Below are 23,021 nucleotides of genomic sequence, written 5' to 3'. Positions count from 1 at the left end.
GGAGCTCTACTTGCTTTGGCTTCACTTCGGAGGAGCTTTATTTACAGTCTATGGGATCTGCCATAGAAAACATGAAAACAAGTTTGACAGATTTCTGTGCAACCTGCAATGACAGTAACATGTGGAGCGCCAGATTTCTGGTTCAGCTGAACATGAAAGTATTTGTGCGGTAAAGCCGAACAGGGACACATAATTCAGTCTGGAGAAAAGACAAGCGTGGAGTGATTAATACTAGCACTGAGGACTCACCTTTGTGTTGGCTTTGGTCTTGCTGCTGTTGCTGTTGTTGTTGTCGGGGCGGGAATTGGCATCTTCGTGAACTCTGTCCAAAAGCCAGAGGAGGAACTCCAGAGCATCGTGCTGCGAGTTTCCCCGAAACTGAGAGCCATATTTGGCCACTATGCTCTGCAGAGAGGACAGACATCACAATTAATCAGTCACTCAGGGTGATCTCAGAAGTCATTACATACTGACATGAAAAAAAAGAGGTCATGGTCACTTGAAACACAGGAAGTCATAATTTATGAGTTAAGAACCGGTTTATGCTTGAATCACTCAGGAGGGAGACAGAGAAATAAACACACATTCATCGCTCTTATCACCAGTTAGTTTCAGTCATTTAAGAACATCTGTCAGACATTATTTGGCAATGATAACACCATGTCATAAATCATTCACAACTCTCATTGGACAGTACACCGTAAAGAAATGAAACTGCAAGTAGTTTGAAGCAAATCAACTTTAACAAGCTTTACTGTATTCTTCAACAGATAGAGTTACTGTTAGGTAATCTGGCGATTGTTTTCTTAAAGAAATGTTTTGTCTGAGTACCAAAGCTGTTTCCCACAGAGAAATAATTAAACATAATTTTATTTGATGAATAGTCCAAAATAAAAAAAGATATCCAGTTTAATACCTTGTATGTATGACAAAGAAAAGGCCAAAATTCTTGTATTAAGAAGTTGAAACGAGCACATGCATTACAATTATTCTACCATCAAATATATTAATTTAAATGGCTTATATTAGGTCTGCAAGAGACTCAAAGAAGTCAACGCCATTGATGAAGTTGACTTCCTAAAAAGTAAGTAAAAACAGCTTCCCTAACTACACGCAATGAATCTGAACCTTTGCTGAATAGTATAATGTGGTAAAACTTCAAATTGACATGGCCTAAATTTATTAGGAAAAGTTCTCTTAATTCTTCATAGTTAACCATAAGATTAATTGACTGTGAAAAAATAGCCTTTTTTAATACATCCAATTGAAAAATAATGGACAGATTAATTGAGATTAATCGAGATTAATCGTTTGGAATTGAATATCAGACAGACTACTCCGCTCCTTCAAGTAAACTAAAATCCAATTCAAATTGTTGTTCTCGAGGTGAAATTGCTTGGGCTGTTTGTTTCCAACCATTTGAAGGCAGCAATTGTTTAAATAATGTAGTGAGATTGCTATTTTGGGCAGCACAACAGCATCAATAAACAAAATCACGCACATTAGCGGTTATGAGCCAATTGTGGCGCCCAGTGATATTTCCAATTCTTCTCCAAAACACGTTCACGCGCCGCATTCAAAATGATGAGTCCTGAAATAAAAGATCCACCATCTGACACTAGGAAAAGAAAACAGCCATTCCGTCTAATTTGATAATAAAGGAGGAACAGTGAGTTTATGAGTCAGACAGAAAATGATACACAAAACTAATGGCCGCATTAACACTACACTAGGTGGCTACTACTCTGTCTCTCCGTCGCTCTTTCTCTGTCTCAGTGTGACTGACACTATCCAGGCTCTGCTCCGCAACTCATTAAAAATCACCACATCATACCTGCAGTATCCCAGTATCTAAATATAAACACAGGAGGAAGCCCACCCTTCCCCTCCCCTCTCCTCCCCTCCCCATTCTATCTGACAGAGACAGCCCACTAATGAGCTTCATCACTATGAGGGAGCACTGACAGGGGATGAAGGGATGTGGGACAGATGGAGAGAGGGAGCTGCAGAGTAAGGGAGGGGATGCTGGCGAAGTTTCAACAGACCGGTGAGGGTTCTTCTGTCTCTCTATCCAACGGACACCACTGTTGCGGCAGGGCCCAGAAATGAAAAGTGAGAACACAGAGGCAAAACCGTTTCTCAAAGCTTTCAACTAAATAAAGAAAAAGGACTGGAGAGGAAAGGACAGTTTCCAGGGTCAACATAGTAACCAGGCCGAACTGGGACACAGACCTGGTGAAATCAAGATGCTGAGAATAAGGTTGACTCTCTACTTGACCATGTGTGTGTGTGTGTGTCACTGGTGGGAGTGGTACATTTGCTCATCTCTTTGATATCTGTTTACAGTGTTGTCTTCCAGAGTGTCTCTGGCGAAATGTGCCACGCTGCCTCAAAGGCACTTTGGCAAAGCGGCACGGTCGTATTCCCAGGCATTGCTTCGTTTTATTTTTCAAGCCGATTTCTTGTAAAGGGGAGAAATGAAAGGGAGGAAATTCTTCAGAGCGAGGCAGGCTGGAGACACAAAAGAAAAGAATAGCAGGTGGGTTGAAAATGTCGAGTTCCTCTGCAGATGCCGGCAGTGCTCAGAGCTGACCTGAGCATGGCTCTGGAAGCATCTTAAGTGTTTGTCGAGTAAACACTTGAGATGTAGTCAACGAGAGGATAAATGTGGGTGGAGGGGTGAGTTTGAGGGAGCTTATTGTAAGAAAAATTGATCAGTCGAGACCGAGAAACTGATTCTCAGCCCACATCTGACCCAGGGAGGTGGGTACGGGTAGCTTTTGCTTGATTCCTTTGTAGTTTGAAGGACACTTGGTTCAATTAAAGGAATTTATTTAGCATTAAGAGCGTGTGAAAGTGAACAGTATGCCATTTTTTTTTTCTCAGTTATTAGTTTTCAGAATAGCAAATGTGCACCTCTAATTATTAAACAGAAACTGCAACTTGCCAGATAACAGCATTATGCTATGCTATATGTAGGAGAGTTAATTGGATTTGATTTCAGATTATATTGAGCAGACAAGCTCTAGTTAGATATAAGCTCACAGGAGTAGAAGTCCTCATTTGTGGGGCCACAAATGTAATTTTATTAGATTCTTTCTTAGAAGGGGAACAAATCTAAAGAATCTAGGGCTGTCAGGGATTCTACAAAAACAACAAAGCAGAGAAAGGCATTCGATAAAGAGAACAGAATGACAAAAGACAGCCTGTGTAAACCTGTTCAGCCTCAGCAGCAGGGGTCATGACCTCTCAGCAATCTTCAGAGGCCAGGCTGCACTCTCGCAGCCGCCCCTGTCTCCACACCCAGATGTCTGTTTCAGTGTTGCATCCCGCTACCTTTGCTTCACCTCACGCCATTACCCCATCGTGCCCTCCCAACATCCATCCTCCTAACTGTGTAAACAATGATGGATCCGAGAGCCGGCAGGGCAGGAATTTACTATAAACATACATCAAGCATGTGACCCTCCTTTCTGTCCTTCAGAGGGAAAAAAAAATTTTTTTACACAACCTCACCTCGCTGTGGTCCAGCCTGCCAAACAGGCCTGCATGGATTCCTTAGTCACGGACAAAGAGTGATACTGACAAAGTATTACAACAAGGTACAACTTCAAAAGGAACTGAACATGATCTTGTTTTACACACACACACACACACACACACTTTCCAATCTCACCACAGGTGTGGCTGGAATGAGACTGGATAGAATCTCTCATTAGCTGCAGCTCCATTTCTGGTTTCATTTTTTAGCGACCTGGTGTTGCTGTTGAACCAGTCCGGATGAAGCGCAGTTATCACTTTACACCATCCACTCATACCTCTTTTTTCCTCTCCTCTCATTCTGCGTTTCATCTATCTTTTTCTCTCTAATGCACATACACAACCTCACTGTCCTCTTTCTTTCAATCCCTCTATCGATTGATCTCTTTCCTCTCTATCATACAACAACCATTCTGTACACTAATCAGTACCAGCTGAGCTCCAGTTGGCCCACACACACACAAACCCCCAAATGAGCCTCTCTCAGCAGTGTAGCACCTGTCCTTCCCTGGCTTCTCCTCCTACCATCCTTCCAACTCAAATCAAATTCAGCAGCTACTTCCTTTTTCATCTTAGGCCACAATGGATTCGCCCCCAGAACAGTGAAGAACAAGCTGGTATTTTAATGACAGAACAAGTGCTACATGTTGAAAGCAAACACAGAGAAGCTTGGAAATCCTCCGATAAAGGTCCAAGCCAGTCAAGACTGAGCAAAGCCTGCTTGTCCGCAGATGTCCCCGGTGTGGGATTTACAGGCGATCAGTAAAAAGTAAGAGGGGATGAGATGCGATGGAAATAATCGCCTTTGAATGGTGTACAGCCCAGGGAAAGGCTCCCCGGGCTCCGCTGAAACTGAGAAATTGATTCTTGGAGGATTCGCAGCTGAGGCTGCAAATTCACTTCTGTGTGCACAACTGGCAGTCCAGAAAGTTGCATCTGTTCTGCTATCAAAAGCTACACGAGCACACTGTACACCTCAATCTACTTCCCATCAGTGGGGTAAAGTAGAATCTTTTTGTCTTGCGCCCCAAAGTAGTAAGAATCGATTTATTCCCACAGCTTCAAAAACCGTATCGTCTCTCAGTCTGGTACATAAATCATATGAGGGACAATGAGGGTGGGAAATGTTCTCAGACTGTAGCACTTACCGATACAACACAGAGACACTTCTTCTTGTGTTTCTTTATTGTCTGTTGTCACAGCGGTGTAGGTATAATGGAATACGGCTCACTGAGTCGTGGGAATGCATGCTGCTTTCCAGGAGCATATGGAGGCTCTGTTACAGTACTTGGAAACGGTCTAGTTTGTTTGTTGTAAGTGTTGAAAGCATTACTATTTCTTCTTCAACAGCTGAGGCAGTAGTGCAGATCTGTAACCATGTATTAAATGGTCATTATAGCTGCTGTATTCTGTACAGTACACTCTTCTAGCTTCATGCTGTTTACATTGCTAAAATTTCAAGAAAAAAAATCCCCCATCTGTTCTGCTGAAAAAGTGCTGCGGTCAAACTGACATGAGAGACAGCCCCACTGTGTATTTCTGCGCAGCTCAGCACAGAGAGTCCAGGTGGCGTATGTCCCCGCTGCTCTACGTCTGCACAATGTATCTCCGACGCTGCGAGCGAGAATGAGAGTGAAGGAGAGCGTAGACAAGACGAGGCAAACAAACCATCCATCCCGCTGCCCTGCCTCACTGTCACACACACCTGCACTCCCCAGACAAAACACGGCTACTTAAACCACCAGGCTCCGTCCTTCCAGCTCAGCTCCTCTGGCCCCACAGAGCTGCGTCCTGTCAAGCGTAAAAAGATGAGGCGCCTCTCAACAACTTTGTGCTGTAGATCCTTTAGGTCCGGAGTGTACGGCAGGGGAGAGAAGGGGCGCGCTCTGCCATCAGGCCAAACTGATGTAGACAACTTTTGGAACAACCGATTAAACGATACATCATCCCTTGAGATTTCATCAACATCAAATGTGCACTGAAGCAGCAGTGGCAAAACCTCCATTAGGCTGATCACTGTCATTTGTAGGCGTAGATGGATTTGGGAGGAATTTCCACCTGCAGTTATGGAAACCTAATGAGGTTGCGCAGATGGGCCACTATGGAATCACTGTGAATTGATTATATGAACATATAGTGAACAACCACACAAGGTAGCTACTAATTCAAGATATCATGGAATTCAAAGTTGCTGTGTATTAACTTTCTGCAGGGGTCTTTGTTGTCCTGTACCTGAAAATCAGTTTCAGGGAGCAGTAAATATTTATCCCCCAGTATGGTGCAAGAGTAAAGACTTATTTGAATTTAGCCATGACTAATTGCACAGTTGTATCGGCATCAGTGAGTATGGATTCACGTTAAATCCAAACGCCATCTTCTGTGCCTGAGAGCAAATCTGGGTAGGAGGAAGGGGTATAAGTTAGACCGAGAGAAAGAGAGAGATAGACACCTCCATCACAGTGCTGACGATGCTGAGTCAAATGTGGTCGCAGATAGTCTGGATGCACTTTTCAAAACTTGCTGCAGATTGTAATCTTACCAGATTGTAATCTAAAAGATGGTAAGGGCAACACAACTAACTTGAGAAAACAGCTGGTCGAAGCATAAGCGTAAGCGTGTCACATGATTGATAGTCTGAAAACGAAGTGTTCTGCAGCTGCAGCTAAACTTGCTAGGGCTGAAGAAGACACTACAACTGAGGCCTCAGCAACTTCATCAACACTTACGAGCACTTAAGCTGCAGAATGTACTGTATTTGATAGCAACTAGTTAGATAAGTAGTTTTTGTTATGTTTTTTTAGATTAGCATTTTAGCATAAACTCACAAACAGCCACACTGGCTGCACCTCAAACTTCTTACCAGTCAAACTAGTATGCTAAAAAAATATGTGAGAGTTTGTTGGTTTACCCAAAACCTTAGAATAGAACCAGCAGTATGTGAACTACATACTGTTCACAATGATAGAATCACTGTACAATAGTAGAGTTGCAAGCACTGTAACAGTGACAACAGACACTGACAGATGCACCTCAATAACTCTTCAGTTCAAGTAGCATGAGGTTTTCCTTTATGCCTCAAATATCATTAAGTTTGGACTTTTTTATATATACATTTTCTTAGCTACTCAAATTAAATATTGCCCTATGATAGACTGGTGATCTGTCCAGGCTGTCTCTCAGCCAATGTCAGCTGGAGTAGGACCGGCAATATTCAGTCTGATTTCAAGAGTGTTATTTTCCAGCTCTGAACCAAACTCTCCGTTAAAAGCCTTAGGTTACTCTGCAACACATCTTCTACCGACAGACTCATGACTGCTGCTCATTACTTAATCCCAGTCTCAAAGAATATAATAAGTACTGTAAGAATTATCTCACAGAAAAGTTTCCCTTTCTGTTTCATTGGAGGCCAATGTCTCTCTTTAAATGTGAATAAATCTTTCTCGCTCCCTCTCTCTCTCTTTCTCTCTTCCTCTGAGTGCACACCATTGGAGGCATCTCAGCAGGGGGGATCCTCCTTTTTCTAGGCTGAATGCACTTGCACTACGGCAAACATCCTCTCTCTGGTTTCACCCTGGGACAGCCAGACAGGCACAAATCAGTGTCGAGCCAATGGGGCGAGGATAGAAAGGGGAGTGAAGGACATGTTTCCTGTTTTGGTTTTTTTCCGTTTTTCCTTTTTTTCTTTTCTTGTTTTTCTGGCATCTATTTGTTAGAATATTACAGCTGAATCAATGAAACACTGAATACATGAATACATCTAATTAAGCGTTCTGATGTTAAGTTTAAAGCGTTAAGGCCCATCAAGACTTATCGTGATGCTGTGCATACTGTAACAAGAGTCAACAAATACACATATTCATTCTGATTCCTTCATTTAAGGCTCTTTTTTTGAGATGTGAAGAGGCTGCACATGGCAGGAGTTTAAATCTTACATGCATGCGGGTGCCCAGTATTAATAATCCAATATTACATGAATATCAACCTTTTCTATAATAAATGGCATTGCACTCACAGTGTCTCCCCTGTGCCTGCATTTATGTTTGCGTGTGTTTATGTGCACATGTTGCATATCTCATCACCTATAGCTTCCCTGAGGCTGTTGATGCAACAGAACAGCTACTCTGCAGCAAGCCTGCTGGTTGACTATATCATTCAATAAGGCCAGCGGGAAGGCTGAAGGCCACGCTCACAACAGCCACGACCGACTACAGAAGCATGAAGCCTTTTGAGTTGAAGACTTTGACAGCTTGTTGATTTCACACCCTTACAGTTGACAGGTAAAGGTGGGAAGTTGTAAAGTAGCCGCTACGCTGCCACTATATGCCGTGTGTATATGTATATATGAGACAGGGAAATGAGACCGTTTCCTCCACAGCATTGGGGAATGCAGTCAAACCACTTCAAGCGCTGGAACAGGTAAGTCAAGCTGCAGCCAGAATGTAATCAGTAACCACGTGGCATGCACAGGTCACTACTTCAACAAACAATAATAAAATGTCGAAACTGTAAGGACTCTGGTGCATTTATTGCTGCTTACTGCTTTATTTGTCACCTCCCCTGGAACACGGAAACAGCCTGCGTGTGTATGTGTGTGTGTGCGTGTATTCACAGATATGGGACACACATGTTGACCTTTGCCCTCTGATCCTCTTTCAGTCCAGTTCCCACCTTAAGTCATTCAAATATTTAGCTTGCCAACACAGACTGAGAGTGTTGCTGACACCGCTGATAAATCCCATAAAAATCCTCTTTACGTAACCCTGCTCTGCTGGTAAGGCATGGTGCTATTAGCGGGGAACACACGTTTCACTATGCCACTCCACGCTGAGGCGAATAAACTCTTTACATGCAGATAAGAAGGTAGATTCACATTAACCTAAAGACAATATCATGTCTTTATCCATGGCCTCTCTAATGTCTGCAACTTAAGTCCTTGTCTCCCAGCTAGAGACAACTCAATACAACTTGAAACCAATCAGTTCTTTAAAGCTGGAAGACTACCTGACCACAGGTTTGGCATGTAACAAATTTGTGGTATGTAATCTGATGCAAAAAGGGTTTTATGATCTTGGTTTCACTGTGCATTGGAAGAGCACACCTCCAGGAAACTGAGGAGTGAATCAAATACAACCAAATAAACACATTCAGTTAAGCTTATCTGGAAAGTTACTTTCTGTGGGGCTTTATTGGGTTTTATACTCTATATAAAAACTGCTTTAGTTTGTTGGTGATTTTTTAGAGAGATAAAGTTGTTGAAGGAACTCTCATCATAAAAATCATGTCACGTCTCCTGAGTGCCACAACGAAAGCCTGTCCACTGAGGCAATAAGGCTTCAGACATAAACACATAAACCAATCTGTGCCATGGACCAGCACCCACGCATCCTCTGTCCTCACCTTGAACTCCACAGACAGCTGCGGCGTGTACTCCAGCGTCCAGAGCCCTCGGACCAGCGACGCCAGCTGCTCGGTCACCTCTCCCCTCACGTTCCGCGTCTCCTCTCCTCTCACCTCCCCGTTCACTCTCCTTTGGCATATATCCGACTTGTACTGCTCCAGCCCGAGGTACTCGGCCAGCAGGTCCGTGTTGCTGAGGCACTGGACCACGGCGTTCATGAAACAGGTGTTGCCGTGGTTCTTCAGCCCCAGCACCCCGGGAGTCTTGTCGCCGTAGCACCACGACAGCCTGTCTTTCACCGAGCCGTGAATGGAGGAGACCGTGGAGCTCTTCTTTACGGTCCCTTCCCTGGAGATCTGCGGGCACTCGTCTTTGAAACCCCCCGATGCGCTTTGGCCGAAGCCTCCGTCGTCGTCCTCCGCGTCCGGCGGTTCCGCGTCGCCAAAGTGCGCCAAAGTGCCCAAAGTTTTAAGGATCCTTCCCATGAAATTCCCAAAAGATCGCAGCGATTTTCTCCTGGTAAACGTCCCGGTTTTGTATTTCTTCTCCTTCCGCTTTGTCGTTTTTGGTTTCATGGGCTGCTTTCTTACCTTGTTTTCCTTGCGGGTATCCATGGCTCCGTATCACTTCACAGGACCGAGAGAAAATGAAACAGGCTGTGGAGTCGCACCTGTCTGCCAGACTGTCTACCCCTCCTCCTGCGCGTTACTCCTCTCCACAGACCTTACCGCTCAGGTGGCACCGGCTCGGTGCCAATAAGGCACATGATTGCTGATACTATTCCCCTGACATCTCCCAGTGCGTAACCAGTCCGCGCGTTCTGATGGGTGCCGATCTCTGCGGGAACTCCAGAGATGATCTTTCCTCCCTCCACCTCGCAGGTTCAGTTACACTTCCTCGTCAGTGGCTCTCAGCGCTGGATCGTGCGCCTGGCGGTCTTTGACTCTCTCTCCACTGCTGTTCTCCCCTCCCTCCTCTCCTGTATACGGAGTCACAATGAACTACTTGGTGGATCCTGTCTAACTACACTCGATTAGATTACTTTGCTGAAGTTTATCTCATCAGAACCGAACAGTGAAGTCATTCGACCTTGCTGCACCGGGAAAGCGCTTTCAACTCTGCATGTCTAGTTTATTTCACTGGGAACAAGGAAGTTGATGCCTTTAATAGATGTCACGCACTGTAGCCTTAAACTGCCCCCTGTAGGAGCAATTAAAACATCACCTGCCTTGACATCCTCGGAAGGTGTCAAAGTCATTGGCTTTTTAGCAGGATGATCTAGTCTAAAACTTCACAGTATTTCCAACTGAGTACAAGTGTGAGCCAAAGACTACTTGCTTCATCCTGCTAATGAAATACATTGTCCGTAACACACCGTCATTTCCAGACAGATGTATCCTATAAATAGCCAGGTTGCTCCACAGTGTAAGTAGAATGGATGTTAGAAGAGCATTAGGCCAGACACGTTCTTTGCGGTTCTGCTTTTCAATGGGGATCCAGCATCTTTTGTGCAATATTCAGATTCCAATCATAGAAGCTTAATTTCACACTTCACCAGTACTAAAGATTGGGTTTAGTGGACCAGATGTGCTGATTTATTGAAATAGATGCTCAGGTCTCCATCCAATATTTCTAGCATTTCCCCGATCCCCTTATTCCAGAATTGTTTGGAAAAGAATACATGTTACACCAGCATAACAAATCAACAAATTTAGAGACTAACTGTGACTTTAATGTGCCTCTGTCTCATTGAACCCACGGTCCTGTGTTCATCAGCGGTGGAGTAAAGAGACAAAGAGGCCTGATGTTTCTGCTGACTTGGTTTATATTACAGGTTTGTTATTTTACTTTCTCTAGAAACAGGATTAAGTTGGAGACACAGAGGCCTTCTGTTGTGTGTTGCCCCTCTCTTTTACCAAAGCCCCTCAGGGAATCACTGCTGATAAGATCAATTGAAAGCATCCATGTGCTTAAGTAGACAAAAACCTGGGCCTGCTCTTTGTCTCTACGATAGAAGAGAGAAGAATCCTAATTTTTATAATTAATTTATTATATAGGACAAAACACAAACATAATAGTCTAAAAAAAACAAAATCTGCAGTCTCTTTCATGCATGTATTCATTCAGTACTTTAGTAGCAGACACCCAAGATTTACAGATGCAAGTCTTCACTTTTCACGCTTGGACTTGGGCTGTTAATCCCATTCTTTCTGGCAGATCCTCCCAAGCTCCATCCGATCAGATGGGAAGCATCTGTGAACTGCCATATTCATGTTTCTACACCGATCTGAAAGTTTTGGGCAGTATAAGTCTAGATTTCAAGCGAGAGACATGTCATGAAGCCACACCAACATTGTCTTGGCTGTATATTTCAGTGTACTGTCATCGAGAAAATGAACTGTCACCCTAGCCTCGGGTTGCTGCACCTGAAACAGGTTGTTTTAAAGGGCATCTTTGCATTTGGCTGGATTCGACCATCCATCAATTTTGACCAGTGTCCCTGTCGCAAAGAAGCATGTCAGTAGCATGCTTGACGTTCTGGCCAGTGTTTGTCTCATCAGACCAGAGAATCACCTCATATTATCTATGAATACTTTAAATGCCTTTTGGCAAACTTCAAGCAGCCTGTGATGGGCCATTTATTCAAGATTGCTTTCCGTCTACAACTTTACAATAACAGTCTGATTGATAAAGTACTGCTGAGCGCAATATCTTTCTGGCAGGTTTTGCCACTACTGGAGAAGATTTCTTAAGCTCTGTTAGAGTGACTGACTATTGGGTCATTGGTCAGCTCCCTGAATAAGGTTTTTCCTTCTCAGTTACCCAGTTTGCCCAAGTCATGATAGTTCCAAGCTCCTTCTATTTTACAGTTATCGAGGCTACAATGCTCCTGAGAACACTCAGAGCTTTAGAGAGGGCTTCAACCCATTGCTCTGATATATGTCTCACAGCAGATTTATCACAGAGGTCTACAGAGAGCTCCCTGGATTCATAGCTTGGATTTTGTTGGCATGCAGCATGAACTGTGGGGGCCTATCGGAACTATATCCAGTCACTTAGAATTGCCACAGGTGGACCCTCATCAAGTTTCAGATTAATCTTGAGGATGATTAAAGCTAACAGGAAGCACCTGACCACAATGTGTGTCACTGCAAAGGGCCTGAACACATTTGTAAATAAAAATAATTATTAAACAATTCTGGGCTACCGAGTGTAGTAGACAAGAACAATGACTTCATCCATTTAAAATAAACAACACCCTCTTCAAGATGAGTTCATATGAGCAGGCCCATTTTGTGCTACTGACAACCTTGTAATGTTTGATAAAGTCAGAGTTCACAAGTTGAAATGGGTTTTCAGAAGTGATGGAAGTGAATGGTGAGTTAAAAAAAGGCTAGAAACTAATGGTACATTAATATATTGCAGTTCAGTTGTATAGAGGTTTCCTTGTAGTCTTAAAATATGTATTAGTAAAATGTTGATCTTCCCAACAACCTCATCTGTATGTCTTTATATATAGTTATTCCGTCCTTGTTTTCTAACAGTTAGTCTCGGTGTTAAGTTCACGGGTTTTATTTGAAGACAAGAAAACAAAAAAGTGTACAAAAAGCCCATGGGTATGAATACTTTATAAATCAACTTCATGCTGTTATTTCTGTGGAGAAAATGAACATCTAACACAACCAATGCTGCTTAATTAAATCTCTTGTGTTATTATTTTGGTTAATGTAAAACCAGACTGTTAAAAAAAACCTGTGAATGGTTTGGTGAATTAAAAGTTTCTGTTTCTTCTAGTGTCCAGGACTCAGTGTCACATTAAGAGGCAGAAGGGTGAGGGAACTTCCAGCGGAGAATAGCTCCATCTGCACTGGTGCTGACTAAAGTCCGGTTGTTGGAGCATATCTTGATACTTGAGATGCTGGCACCATGAGCAATCCCTTCATGAGTTACTACACCTTCCATGTAGTCCCACACCTTCACCAGCTTGTCATCTCCACCTGGCAAGAAAATTAAAAGAAATATCAATATTCTGAGAGAAATTCAAGTCTTGTTTTGTCAGCGTAGGTGATAACAACAAAGGCATTGAAGAGATAAAAAAATTCTTTGAGAGTGAAAAATGGAATGGCAAGATCAAGATAAATCATTTTGTAACACTTTGACTAAAAGGCATTATCTGAAACTATATTTACAAGAAATATCCAATACTGTGCTGATCTGAAAGTCGGCATAATCAGCAGTGAAGCACAGTCAAGTGTAAACTGATGATTATCTGTATAATTAGTTTCCTAGCTCCAAAGAGTGTTTATAGATTACTTATTTATTTGTGGTTGAATTAAACTGACATGAAACCAATAATAAAGAAGCGTTAAAATAATGTAAACACGTAGCAGACCTGTCACAAAGTATTGGCCGTCCTGTGAGATCTGCATGCCGTTGATGGCCCCAGACTGTGAGCCCTCCAGTTCTCTGATAGTAGAGCCGTACATGTCCCAGTAGGCAACCTGAGAAAGAAATGAACACAGAAAAACACTAAAATTCTGTCACAGGTCTTTCTTTTCCTGCGGATGCATATACACTCACTTGCCAGTTCATTAGGTGCAACAGTAAAAATGAATGCATTCTAATAAAACACTTTCTGCACTAAATCTTAGTTTCATGAAGGTAACGGTGTTCAGTTTCAAATTACTGAGAAAGCTGTTGATTCAAGTGTGTTTTCATTTTTGAGCTTGCGACTTATAGTACTGTTGAACTGTTTTGTGTTGTACCGACTCAGGTTTCTATTATTTTGACAACCAAGTTTAGAGATTGGCTAGGCCAAATGACAGTGTTTGAGTTTAATTCAATTCACAGCTTAACAGCGCCACAAACTACATCCTCCAAAATGAATTACCACCTTCCTGATGTGGCTTCAACATGAACTGAACGTTATAACAGTCATAGAGGGGGATTTAGTGCATATATTCATATTCGTTTTCTCTAGCTACCTAATAAACTGGCAAGTGAATTGAAGTGTTCATTATAAATAATTCATAACTTTCAGATCTCTTTGATGCAGTATAAAATCAACTGTCATTGATGACTGATGGAGTTTCTATGCATACTATTACTGAAGGCAACATTCCTCTGTAGCTGTGCTATTGTTGTGTGATCACATACATATCTCCTTTATATAATATGCAATAGGTGGCCTCATATTATCACCTTAACTGATCTATTATTCCTACAGTCTATGGAAATGAGACAATCTATGTTAGCTTCTATCACTATTTCTCACACACACGTATTGAAAGTATGTTTGGAGATCTAACTGAAGTTTGATCATCCCAAAGGCGTAGCACCTGTCAAGGTAAAATGCCTCACAAACTGCGATTGTTAGCTGAAGTTATTTATAGCACATGCAGCAGAAACATCAGAGCACAATAAACTAAGAGCGATCCTTTCTTCTTATTTATATAACCAAGCTGACTGTATCTTAAAAGTAAAGTGCTATAAATGAAGGCCCAGATGGTGCATTATGATCAGTTATCTTGTATGAATGAGTCTCTAGTAGAGCATTTATAGCTCACCTTAACATTGATATCAGCCAGGAGCAATTTAAAAGTTAGTAAAACACATGCTGAACAGACTGCAGTCCATTCAGTTTAAAAGTAGAAGGACGTTTACAGAGTTTGTCCATTTCTAAATAGAAAAGTTCATGTTACACAGAGTTGCTCGGAATGAACCAACATTTATGAGAATAGCCTCTGAGACGGGATTTCATTTCTCTGCACAAGCCCATGCTTGTAATGTATTATAGGGAGGGAAATGTAATCTCACACACATATATCAAATGTTGTTGGTTATTATGGAGGAACAAAAGGCTAGGAAAGAATTGTATTTATAGCTTCAGAAGAACAGCATGATTCTTAAAGCAATAAGCTGCCCTTACAAGCCAAGGGAATATTTCTGTGTGTTTGAGTCTACAGTATTCTTTCTGCCTCAGAGTGGCTTATTCATATTATTTTTTTCCACCAAATAACTTTACACAGAACAATTTAGAAAAAGACAGCAACCACCAGAGGGAGAAATGGTATATTATGAGCACCAAATAGAAAGCTCTCAAATCATTTTGAGATCTTTCTTACGTAACAAGGTGTTTAAACCAAAACAGCTGAGGTCTGGAGCACTAATGCAATTGCCATTTAAACCATCTCAAGATATTCATGTATCTATATATGTATACCCCAGAATTATGGAAGCTGCTGTAAAAGTGTTATCCTCCTTCTTCACCACACCTATCATGTTCTTCCCTCTTCCTCCCCACAGTCACGACCTCTCCCTTCTTTCTCATTTCATTTCAGCAGCTTATTAGAGACTCCCACCTGTGTGAGTTGTCTTGGCCCATCTGTGTTCCCTTCACGTCAGCCTGGGAAAGTGGCCCACAGCCACAACATGGGCCACCAGGAAATTAATTACAAGCAGCAAGCAAGAGCAGGTCTCAAACATTGGTTCTATTCTTGGTACTGCTCATCTCATCCACAAACCTTAGTTCACAACCAGTAGTTGCCTGGGCCACAGAACTTGATATAACATATATATGTGTGTGTGTATAGTATATATATATTCTATTTTAACAATCATTCCTGCACTCCTCAAAAGCACACCTTGAAAATGCCAACCTTGAGAAAAACAAAAACATCGTTGTCCTCCTTCACAGGGAATCCTATCTCATTAATAAAACCTCTCCTTGCCTAACCCTACACCCTCCTCTATTTTTTTTTTTTTGTTCTCTTAGCCACTCTTCTTCTTCTTTTCACTTTTTCCTCTGAGCTCTGGTGGTTTCCTTTCGGCGAATTTACTCACAGAGGCATGCTGGGAGGTGAAGAAGTGTTGAAGAACGGAGAGGAGAGAGAGAGCATTCCTATTTGGTGCCCTAGACAGAGCGCCTGTGTCCTGGGATGAGCAGATGGTGGATCTGGCTGGCACTTGGGTGGTATAGGCACATCCGCAGGAAGGCACGAACACCACAGCGCTCCCCTCCATCTCTCTTCTCTCTCTCCTTCCCTGAATACATCTTTCTCACTCACTCCCCCCTCACTCAGCACATCCACAGCGCTGTGTTAATCAGCACAACTTGTCCTCACCTCTCAGCATGCAGGGACGGCAGCAATATGGGTCTTGCGTGTGGCCTGGTTCAAGGGGTGTGGATAAAATGCACAATCAAGGAAGCAAGTGGTTCATTCTGCCACAGTGAACTTCCGACCTTATGTAAATAAGTAGTGCTGAGTTATTCAAAATTACTCGCAAAATAACAGACTTAAAGGGCGTGCTTTTGCCCCAGTGACGAGCAGCCAACACAATAGCTTAATTATGTGGAGCTGAGAAACAAATTACAAGCTTTCTAAACTAATCTGAGGACATGCAAGTGTGTGTGTGATTGCACAAGTCCTTCGCTGTGCTCCTCTGTGCTGATCTTACCAGAGCGACAGGATTTTCTCTCATGCTCACTAAATGGAGATTATAATAACAATAACAGCATAATGAGGCATCTAGATTGTGTCTGTTGAGTGCCAGTCACTTTACACCCTGAGGGATTTTCAGTCATTAGATATTTTTTTTCCCTGAAGCATGGCGAATGAATGCCAGGGAATTCTTTGCCAAGCGACGCTCACATACCACTGCATCAAAACAACCAAAACAATTTTAGGTTAAGCTTCACAGGCAGACTTTGAAGACCACTGTGGAGGGGAAACAATGATTTTGCCCATTTGAAAGTGTACATAATGAACAAAACTGTTAATATTCCCAAAACACACCTTTCTGTCAGTGCCACTGGTAATGATTTGGTATTCCTCTGGATGGTAGCACACCGTCCGGAAGACGGTGTTGGCAATCATCATTTGAAGGCTTGCAAATCGCCTACAGGAGGAGGAGGAGATGCAGAAGAGCCAGTAGACAAGATAAAAGAAAGGACAGATGAAGATGAGTTTCACATGAGTGGTGTTGGTCTTAAAAAAGAAAGTCTAGTGTGACTGGGAAAAAATCCCTCTCCAAATTTTGAATGAAATTGGTAATCACAAATTAATCTTTAAACACTCACATGTAATAGAAGAACATACAAGCTCATTGTGTTTGACTGGACAGAGTCTCAGTTTAGATTCATTTAGACATGTTCCTTGGTAGCCTTTTTAAAATCAGCTTGTTATCAAACCAAATAAGAACTCCATGCTACTCCTAATGCATACAGCCTAGAAGCCTTTAATGCACAGGGATGTTAACTGAAGAGTACAGATAGGGATAAAATGTTTTTACTTAGTACTAGTACTTCAGTACTTCTCTCTTATTACAATTTAGACCTGAAGCCTGCACACTCTGTTTTCTAATATCACTGTCTCTCTGGTGGCTATATACTGTCCAGCATATCATTAGCAAATGTGTATGTTATATTTTTCACTGACTAATGATTCAGGAGCATGCATTGCCATGAGTGGCTCTGCAGTGGTTTATAGTATTTCATCACACACACAAGAGCCAGATGGTGTTAATTTATACACTTATTATGCAGAAATATAGGTTTAAAGAGATGTGAGATGTGCATGTTTCTATTTTTTTGCCTGTTTTGCAGTGTGGCATTGTCTGCAGACGGGATACTCACACTATGTCCCAGATGATGCAGGCACCATCAGAGCTGGCCGTGACGCACTGTGTGTCATCACTCTTGATTTTCACACAAGTAACAGTGGCTTTGTGCTCTTTCATAGTCTCCAGCAAACGATGGCCGTGAGGCTGCAGCTCCCAAATACGCACCTAAAACACGTGATCCAGAACTCAGTGAGCCTCACATAAAACCTTTGTGCACTTTATTGAAATACTCTGATCTTTGTTTGAATGATTTGGAATGCAACTGCATACGTTTGAATAATTTCAAAACAGAATTCATTTAGTCTTTTGTATGTGTCAAGCGGCTATTACGGTGGTGACCCAGGCCTCAACAGCACATTAAAATGTGTATCTCCATAGTGTGCATAGAGCCTAATCTTTATCATGCATTAAGTGAATTACATGTGAATTAAGTATGTGAATAATTCACAGCTACTTTTCTTAGAGAAAAATAGTTTTTCAATTTTAAAACATGTCCAGGTTGAGGAGGTATTCAATGTTCACTAACAGTAATGCATAATCAGTCTTTAAAATAAGCTAGATAGCTGTTAGAAAAACTTGCCTCCTACTAAAATTCTGAAGAAGCATCAATGACTGACTTGTCCCTTTCATAATGTTTCTCATCAAAAATGTAACAGACTGTGTAAGAAGATAGGATCCTTACCAAAAGAGTAATAGAACTTTCAACTTTAAGACTTTTCCATATTCACTCCATAAAAGCTGACATTTTAATGGAGTTTCTGGAAATGTTAGTATTTTAATTTGATAAGCTAAATGTTACACAATTTTAATAAACAGTTCTAGGTGTATCAGTATTACAGTATATCTACTGACCTGTCCTTCTCCTCCTCCACTGACAATCCTCTTGCAGTCCCTGGTGCCAGCGATGGCAGTCACACCCAATCTGTGTGCATTGTGAATGACGACCGTGAGTTGGCCACTTTCCGGTGAAAAAACACGAATCTTACCATCGTTCCACGCTAGAAGACAGTAAAATCCATTAGTAAAAAGATTCTTTTGAATCAGTACATTGGTAACTGACTACGTCCAACTTAATATAAAATATTCCTCATAGGGATAAGCTTCATTGTCTTGTTTGAAGATGTTTCTCCCCAATTCCCACCACTGATGATGCTATGTCCATCAAACATGAATTCCAGGGAATTGCAGGTCATGTTGGGCACAGTGATACGCAGCATCTCTTTGGGCTTGTTTATGTGCCACAGTCTGATATCCTCCTTAGAGCAGGTTGCAAATAATTCAGATGTTCCACTAGCAGAAAAACAAAAAAAGCACACACATACACACATTTTTTTTTACCAATCCTTGACAATTACTGGTTCATTGACTAATATCAAAAAGATCCAATTAATTTTTTTGTGAAACAAAAATAAGCAGGCATCAGCAATCTCCTGGTTTTTTTTGTGGTGGTTTGTTAGTGCTACATAAGTCATATTTACTTTACGTAACTACTCTCCATATATTCCCTCTGGTCATCCAACCCCATGCAGCACCCGAATGCCCCAGTTTTAAAATCACTGCTAAAACCAATACCATTTTCTCAGCATGTAATGCACATGGATGTGTAATGCCTATGCCACCATCTAGTGAGTACAACAAGGAACTGAGGAGAAGCAATTTGAGAAACAAGGGTGGATTAATGGTGGATTGAGCAGACATCCAGCTAATCAGACTAGAGGTCTGGAATAATCATACAATCCCATGATACAATAGAAAAATTGTGAAAAATAAATCTAAATCTAATCAGTCAAACACATACACCTCTATGTGTGTGTGTTTTTGGTATTCTTTGTAACTTTCATAGATAGGAACTGAGGCTTGTTACAAGTATACCTGTCTTTTGACACTGGCTAATAAATAATTCTTGCTAAGTTTCTGGGCAAGTGATTTAACAGCATGGCGCATTTCTGGATTTCAGTCAATTTAGGACATACAGTATAATTATTGCCAAATCCAAAAGCTGATACAAGGTGACTTTTTATTTTATCTCTGGTATTAAATCCAAACCATAAAAAAATCCCACCATCTGGTAATGTTTTGTCATCAGTGACTCATGTCTCTTTCACTCTCCACTTACAAAGGGATGGCTACGTCTTTGACAGGATTATTGTGGCTGGTGGATATGAGTTCAGCTTTGAAGTTCTCATAACTGAAGCGGTACATCTGAGCAGCCTCTGTGCCAACAAAGAACTGTTGTCCCTCTCCTCTTATAGCGATGGAGGTCACTCCCTTTTCCAGCTGGACTTCCCTAATGAATACATACAATGTTATTTTGGTAACACAGATATTTGACTAAATATAGAACATATAGAGGACAAATATCTGGCAATCTTGCACAGAAAGTAAAAACTACCAACTTAAAATCATAGTTATGTTGATGAAAGGAATGATGAATTAGTGGGACTCACTTAACAGTTTTGAAGTTAGTGCTGGAACACAGAGTGAAGGTGCCAGATCCAGAGCCTACGAGAAACTGCCCAGACTTCAGTAACCTCAGGACACTGACACCCTGCACAGAAAATGTATAAGCAATAACTTTAAATGTGGTCTAAAAAATGTATGCACCCATGAATATATTAATTCTCAAATTCCCAGTCCTTTGATACTTTTTAGAAAGACTTTGTGAATTGTGTCAAATATTGCAGCGCCTCTTATACTAGTTAACACTACTACACTCTGAATGCACATACCCTCAAAATGAAAATGATTTCTGGAACGGCAAGAAAGTACACTGTGATCCAAAAATGACGGTGAAGAAATTACACAAAATACAAGACAGTGTACGAGCCATTGCTTCCAATACATTGTATTTCCAAAGGAGCATTCCATCAGAAATACTTCACTATCAGGTGGAACACGAGAGAGCAGTGGCTGAAATTACCTTTACTACCTTCGTTAGAGATGTAAAGACTCCCAGTGTCATGGCTTACCAGACTGTATTTCGCTTTAACTGGACCACAGTCACTAAGAAGCCCGGTCCTCAGGTTGATTTTCATTATGTCTCCACTGGTGGTGCCACAGAAGATGAACTGATCATCCTCTGCAATCTGTGCAGTAACAGTAAAGATACAACATGAGAAATTCTACCTTACTTGCCATGTATGGTGTACTGTAAGTCTAAATGACAGATTCTCGCACACAGTCTTCTACTGTAGCTGTTCTAGTAATTATGGATTTTTGACAAAAAATATCTTGCAGAACTGAGGCGGATCTCAAAATGGCAAGCAAGTTAAATTGTCTGGGCAAACGACTGTTGTGAATGAAACCTCCCCATGGCCTCATACCTCTATACATTTCACAGTCCTCTTCAGCTTGCCTGTCTTACACTCTATGGGCCTGATCTTTCTGTTGGTTAGGTCCAGTTCCCAGACTCGCAATGTTCCACTGCCCAAAAAAGACCGGTGATATTAAAATGCTTCAAGGTAATAACAAGAATGAAACATCCAATTTCAGCAATTTCATAAGCAAATGTAATTCTGTCAATACATCAATAACCCCCCCCCCCCCCCCAAATATGAAAAACCTAGGAGGATACTTGGTTTGCAGAATGCAAGTAGTTGCCATACACTCACCTCCCAGCAGAAACAAAGATGTTGTCATTCAGGTTTGAGTATTGCACAGCGAGGCAGTGACCAGAACTTTGGGCTGAGGCTGGGCTCCCACAGATGGCCTCCTTGGACTCTATATTCCATACAACTATACTGAAAACAGACAGAAAACCCTATACTATAACTATAACAATAAAAACACTTTGCCACTGAGTTCTTGTTATTGCAACAATGTTATATTAAAAGAGTGCAGATTAGACTTGTGTTCCTCTTGTCTACATCCCTGTGTCATGTAGTAAGCTTAATATAAATGAATGATAACAAATAAAAATTAATGAATGTCTTATTTTTGAGACCGAGACCTGACTTCTGCATTTTGTTCTCTTCAAGCTGAACATGGTCAGAGTGACAATAAAATATCCTTAATCGTGATGGAGCCCAACTTAGTCCTTCTCGACTGCATCATTCAAACTCAATGTTTACCTGTCATCATCTTGACCTCCAAGGGACACCAGGTACTTGTCATTGGGTGAGAAGGCCAGCGCCTCGACCTTAGCCTTATGGAGAAGCAACTGGGCATAGACTGTTCGTTGTGCGTAGTCCCAGATAATTATTGGAGCCTAGGAAAATATGTAAACAAAATGTTACAGTTAATGTATCTTTGAGTATCGGTGCTGCAAATGGTTTGAGTTAACCCTATCAGAAACCGTGTCATAAATATAGCCACCTTAAAGCCCATAAAGTTGACCTGTCCAGAGGCTATGTATTGTCCACTTTTGGACACTGAAATGCAGGATACATTGTTTGTGTGTCCGTGCAGGAATTCCTGCCTGCCATCTTTGATTCTCTTCACAATGACAGTGCATCCCAGGGGATAGATCAGGTGCTCTCTGTCTGGATGGACTCTCAGGCCAGAAAACACATGCCCTGTTGAAATAACATTTTATTAAGAAACAAACAGACAAATATACAGTGTTTGAAATCACGGTGGGCGGTCTCTTTAAAATGTGAAAGAGAAAAGAATAAACACATTGTATTTCCTCTCCCAATCGTTTTGGAATGATTTCAAACCGTTTAGTGTTAACAAAGTTAGCAAAACTGTCTGTTTATGCTCCCAACACTTTACCACGTCACCATCTTATACAGTCCGTTTACCGTGCAATATATATGGAACATTTAAAACTAATGTTGTATCATACACGAAAAATACCATACGAAACGCTTGTTACCAATTTAGTTCGGTAGCTTAAATTGGGTGAAAGTCTTACCGTTGAACCCGATAACAGCTTCCAGTTCAAGCTGAGGAACGGCCTGTGATTCAAGAGCCATGACTTTAACTAAAACTTGTATCTTTTTCAGTGGTGTAGTGTTAAAATAGGCAACCTTCAGAAACAAATTCAAACTTAACTACTGTTACTTTCTCAGTCCTGATAGTTGAGCACCGAACGCCACAGCAAACAAACAGTCGCCTAGCAACGGCAGGGGTTGTGTTGAAAGTGGCCCCGGACGGCGACACCTCTAAGCTGCATTCACGTGCTATGGGAAATGTGCAACCTGGAAAGTGCTGCACACAAAAGGCTAAATAAATAAATAAAAAATCAGAAAAGGACTACAGGAAAAGTATTGTGTCTTGTGTCTATGTATTTGCACTATTGGTGGAGTGTAAACTATTTAATCTTGACCATTGAATTAAACTAGAAACCCAGACTCCATATCTGAATACTGTTATTTTTGCAAGGAGGTAGCATGCAGTAGATACAACACCACTCATCATATACAACACAAATGTGTTTGAGAACATTTTTATTACACGTATATTCATGTTGGAGCCACATTGTGTTGTGTTAATGTGCAGTGAATTGCAGTGCAATGTG

General features: G+C 41.5%; 2 protein-coding genes across 2 annotated transcripts in view; both read right to left on the bottom strand.

Moving 5' to 3' along the window:
• Positions 1–10,084, bottom strand: part of LOC311495073 (ubiquitin carboxyl-terminal hydrolase 43-like) — a gene marked incomplete at its 3' end in the record, with an annotated part of 34,266 nt that extends 24,182 nt beyond the window's left edge. The window contains exons 1-2 of the mRNA XM_084554390.1: positions 8,938–10,084; positions 250–405 (exon numbers count right to left, since the gene is read on the bottom strand). Coding sequence (XP_084410516.1) covers positions 250–405; positions 8,938–9,552 — 771 coding nt within the window. The 5' untranslated portion in view covers positions 9,553–10,084. The remainder of the gene's footprint in view (positions 1–249; positions 406–8,937) is intronic.
• Positions 10,085–12,147: 2,063 nt separating this feature from the next.
• Positions 12,148–22,476, bottom strand: cfap52 (cilia and flagella associated protein 52; the record flags this gene model as incomplete). Its single annotated transcript, XM_084558135.1, has 14 exons — positions 12,148–12,936; positions 13,332–13,440; positions 16,735–16,837; positions 17,574–17,725; positions 18,413–18,558; positions 18,702–18,850; positions 19,677–19,847; positions 20,008–20,108; positions 20,530–20,646; positions 20,884–20,983; positions 21,172–21,300; positions 21,631–21,767; positions 21,875–22,074; positions 22,416–22,476. The coding sequence occupies 14 exons, from the start codon at positions 22,474–22,476 to the stop codon at positions 12,755–12,757; spliced, it is 1,857 nt and encodes a 618-aa protein (XP_084414261.1). The 3' UTR covers positions 12,148–12,754.
• Between the last annotated feature and the right edge of the window lie 545 nt (positions 22,477–23,021).

This window comes from Chelon labrosus (genome assembly GCF_963514085.1).
Source record: "Chelon labrosus genome assembly, chromosome: 2".
Taxonomy (NCBI): Eukaryota; Metazoa; Chordata; class Actinopteri; order Mugiliformes; family Mugilidae; genus Chelon; species Chelon labrosus.
This window is presented reverse-complemented; position numbering and strand designations above follow the sequence as displayed.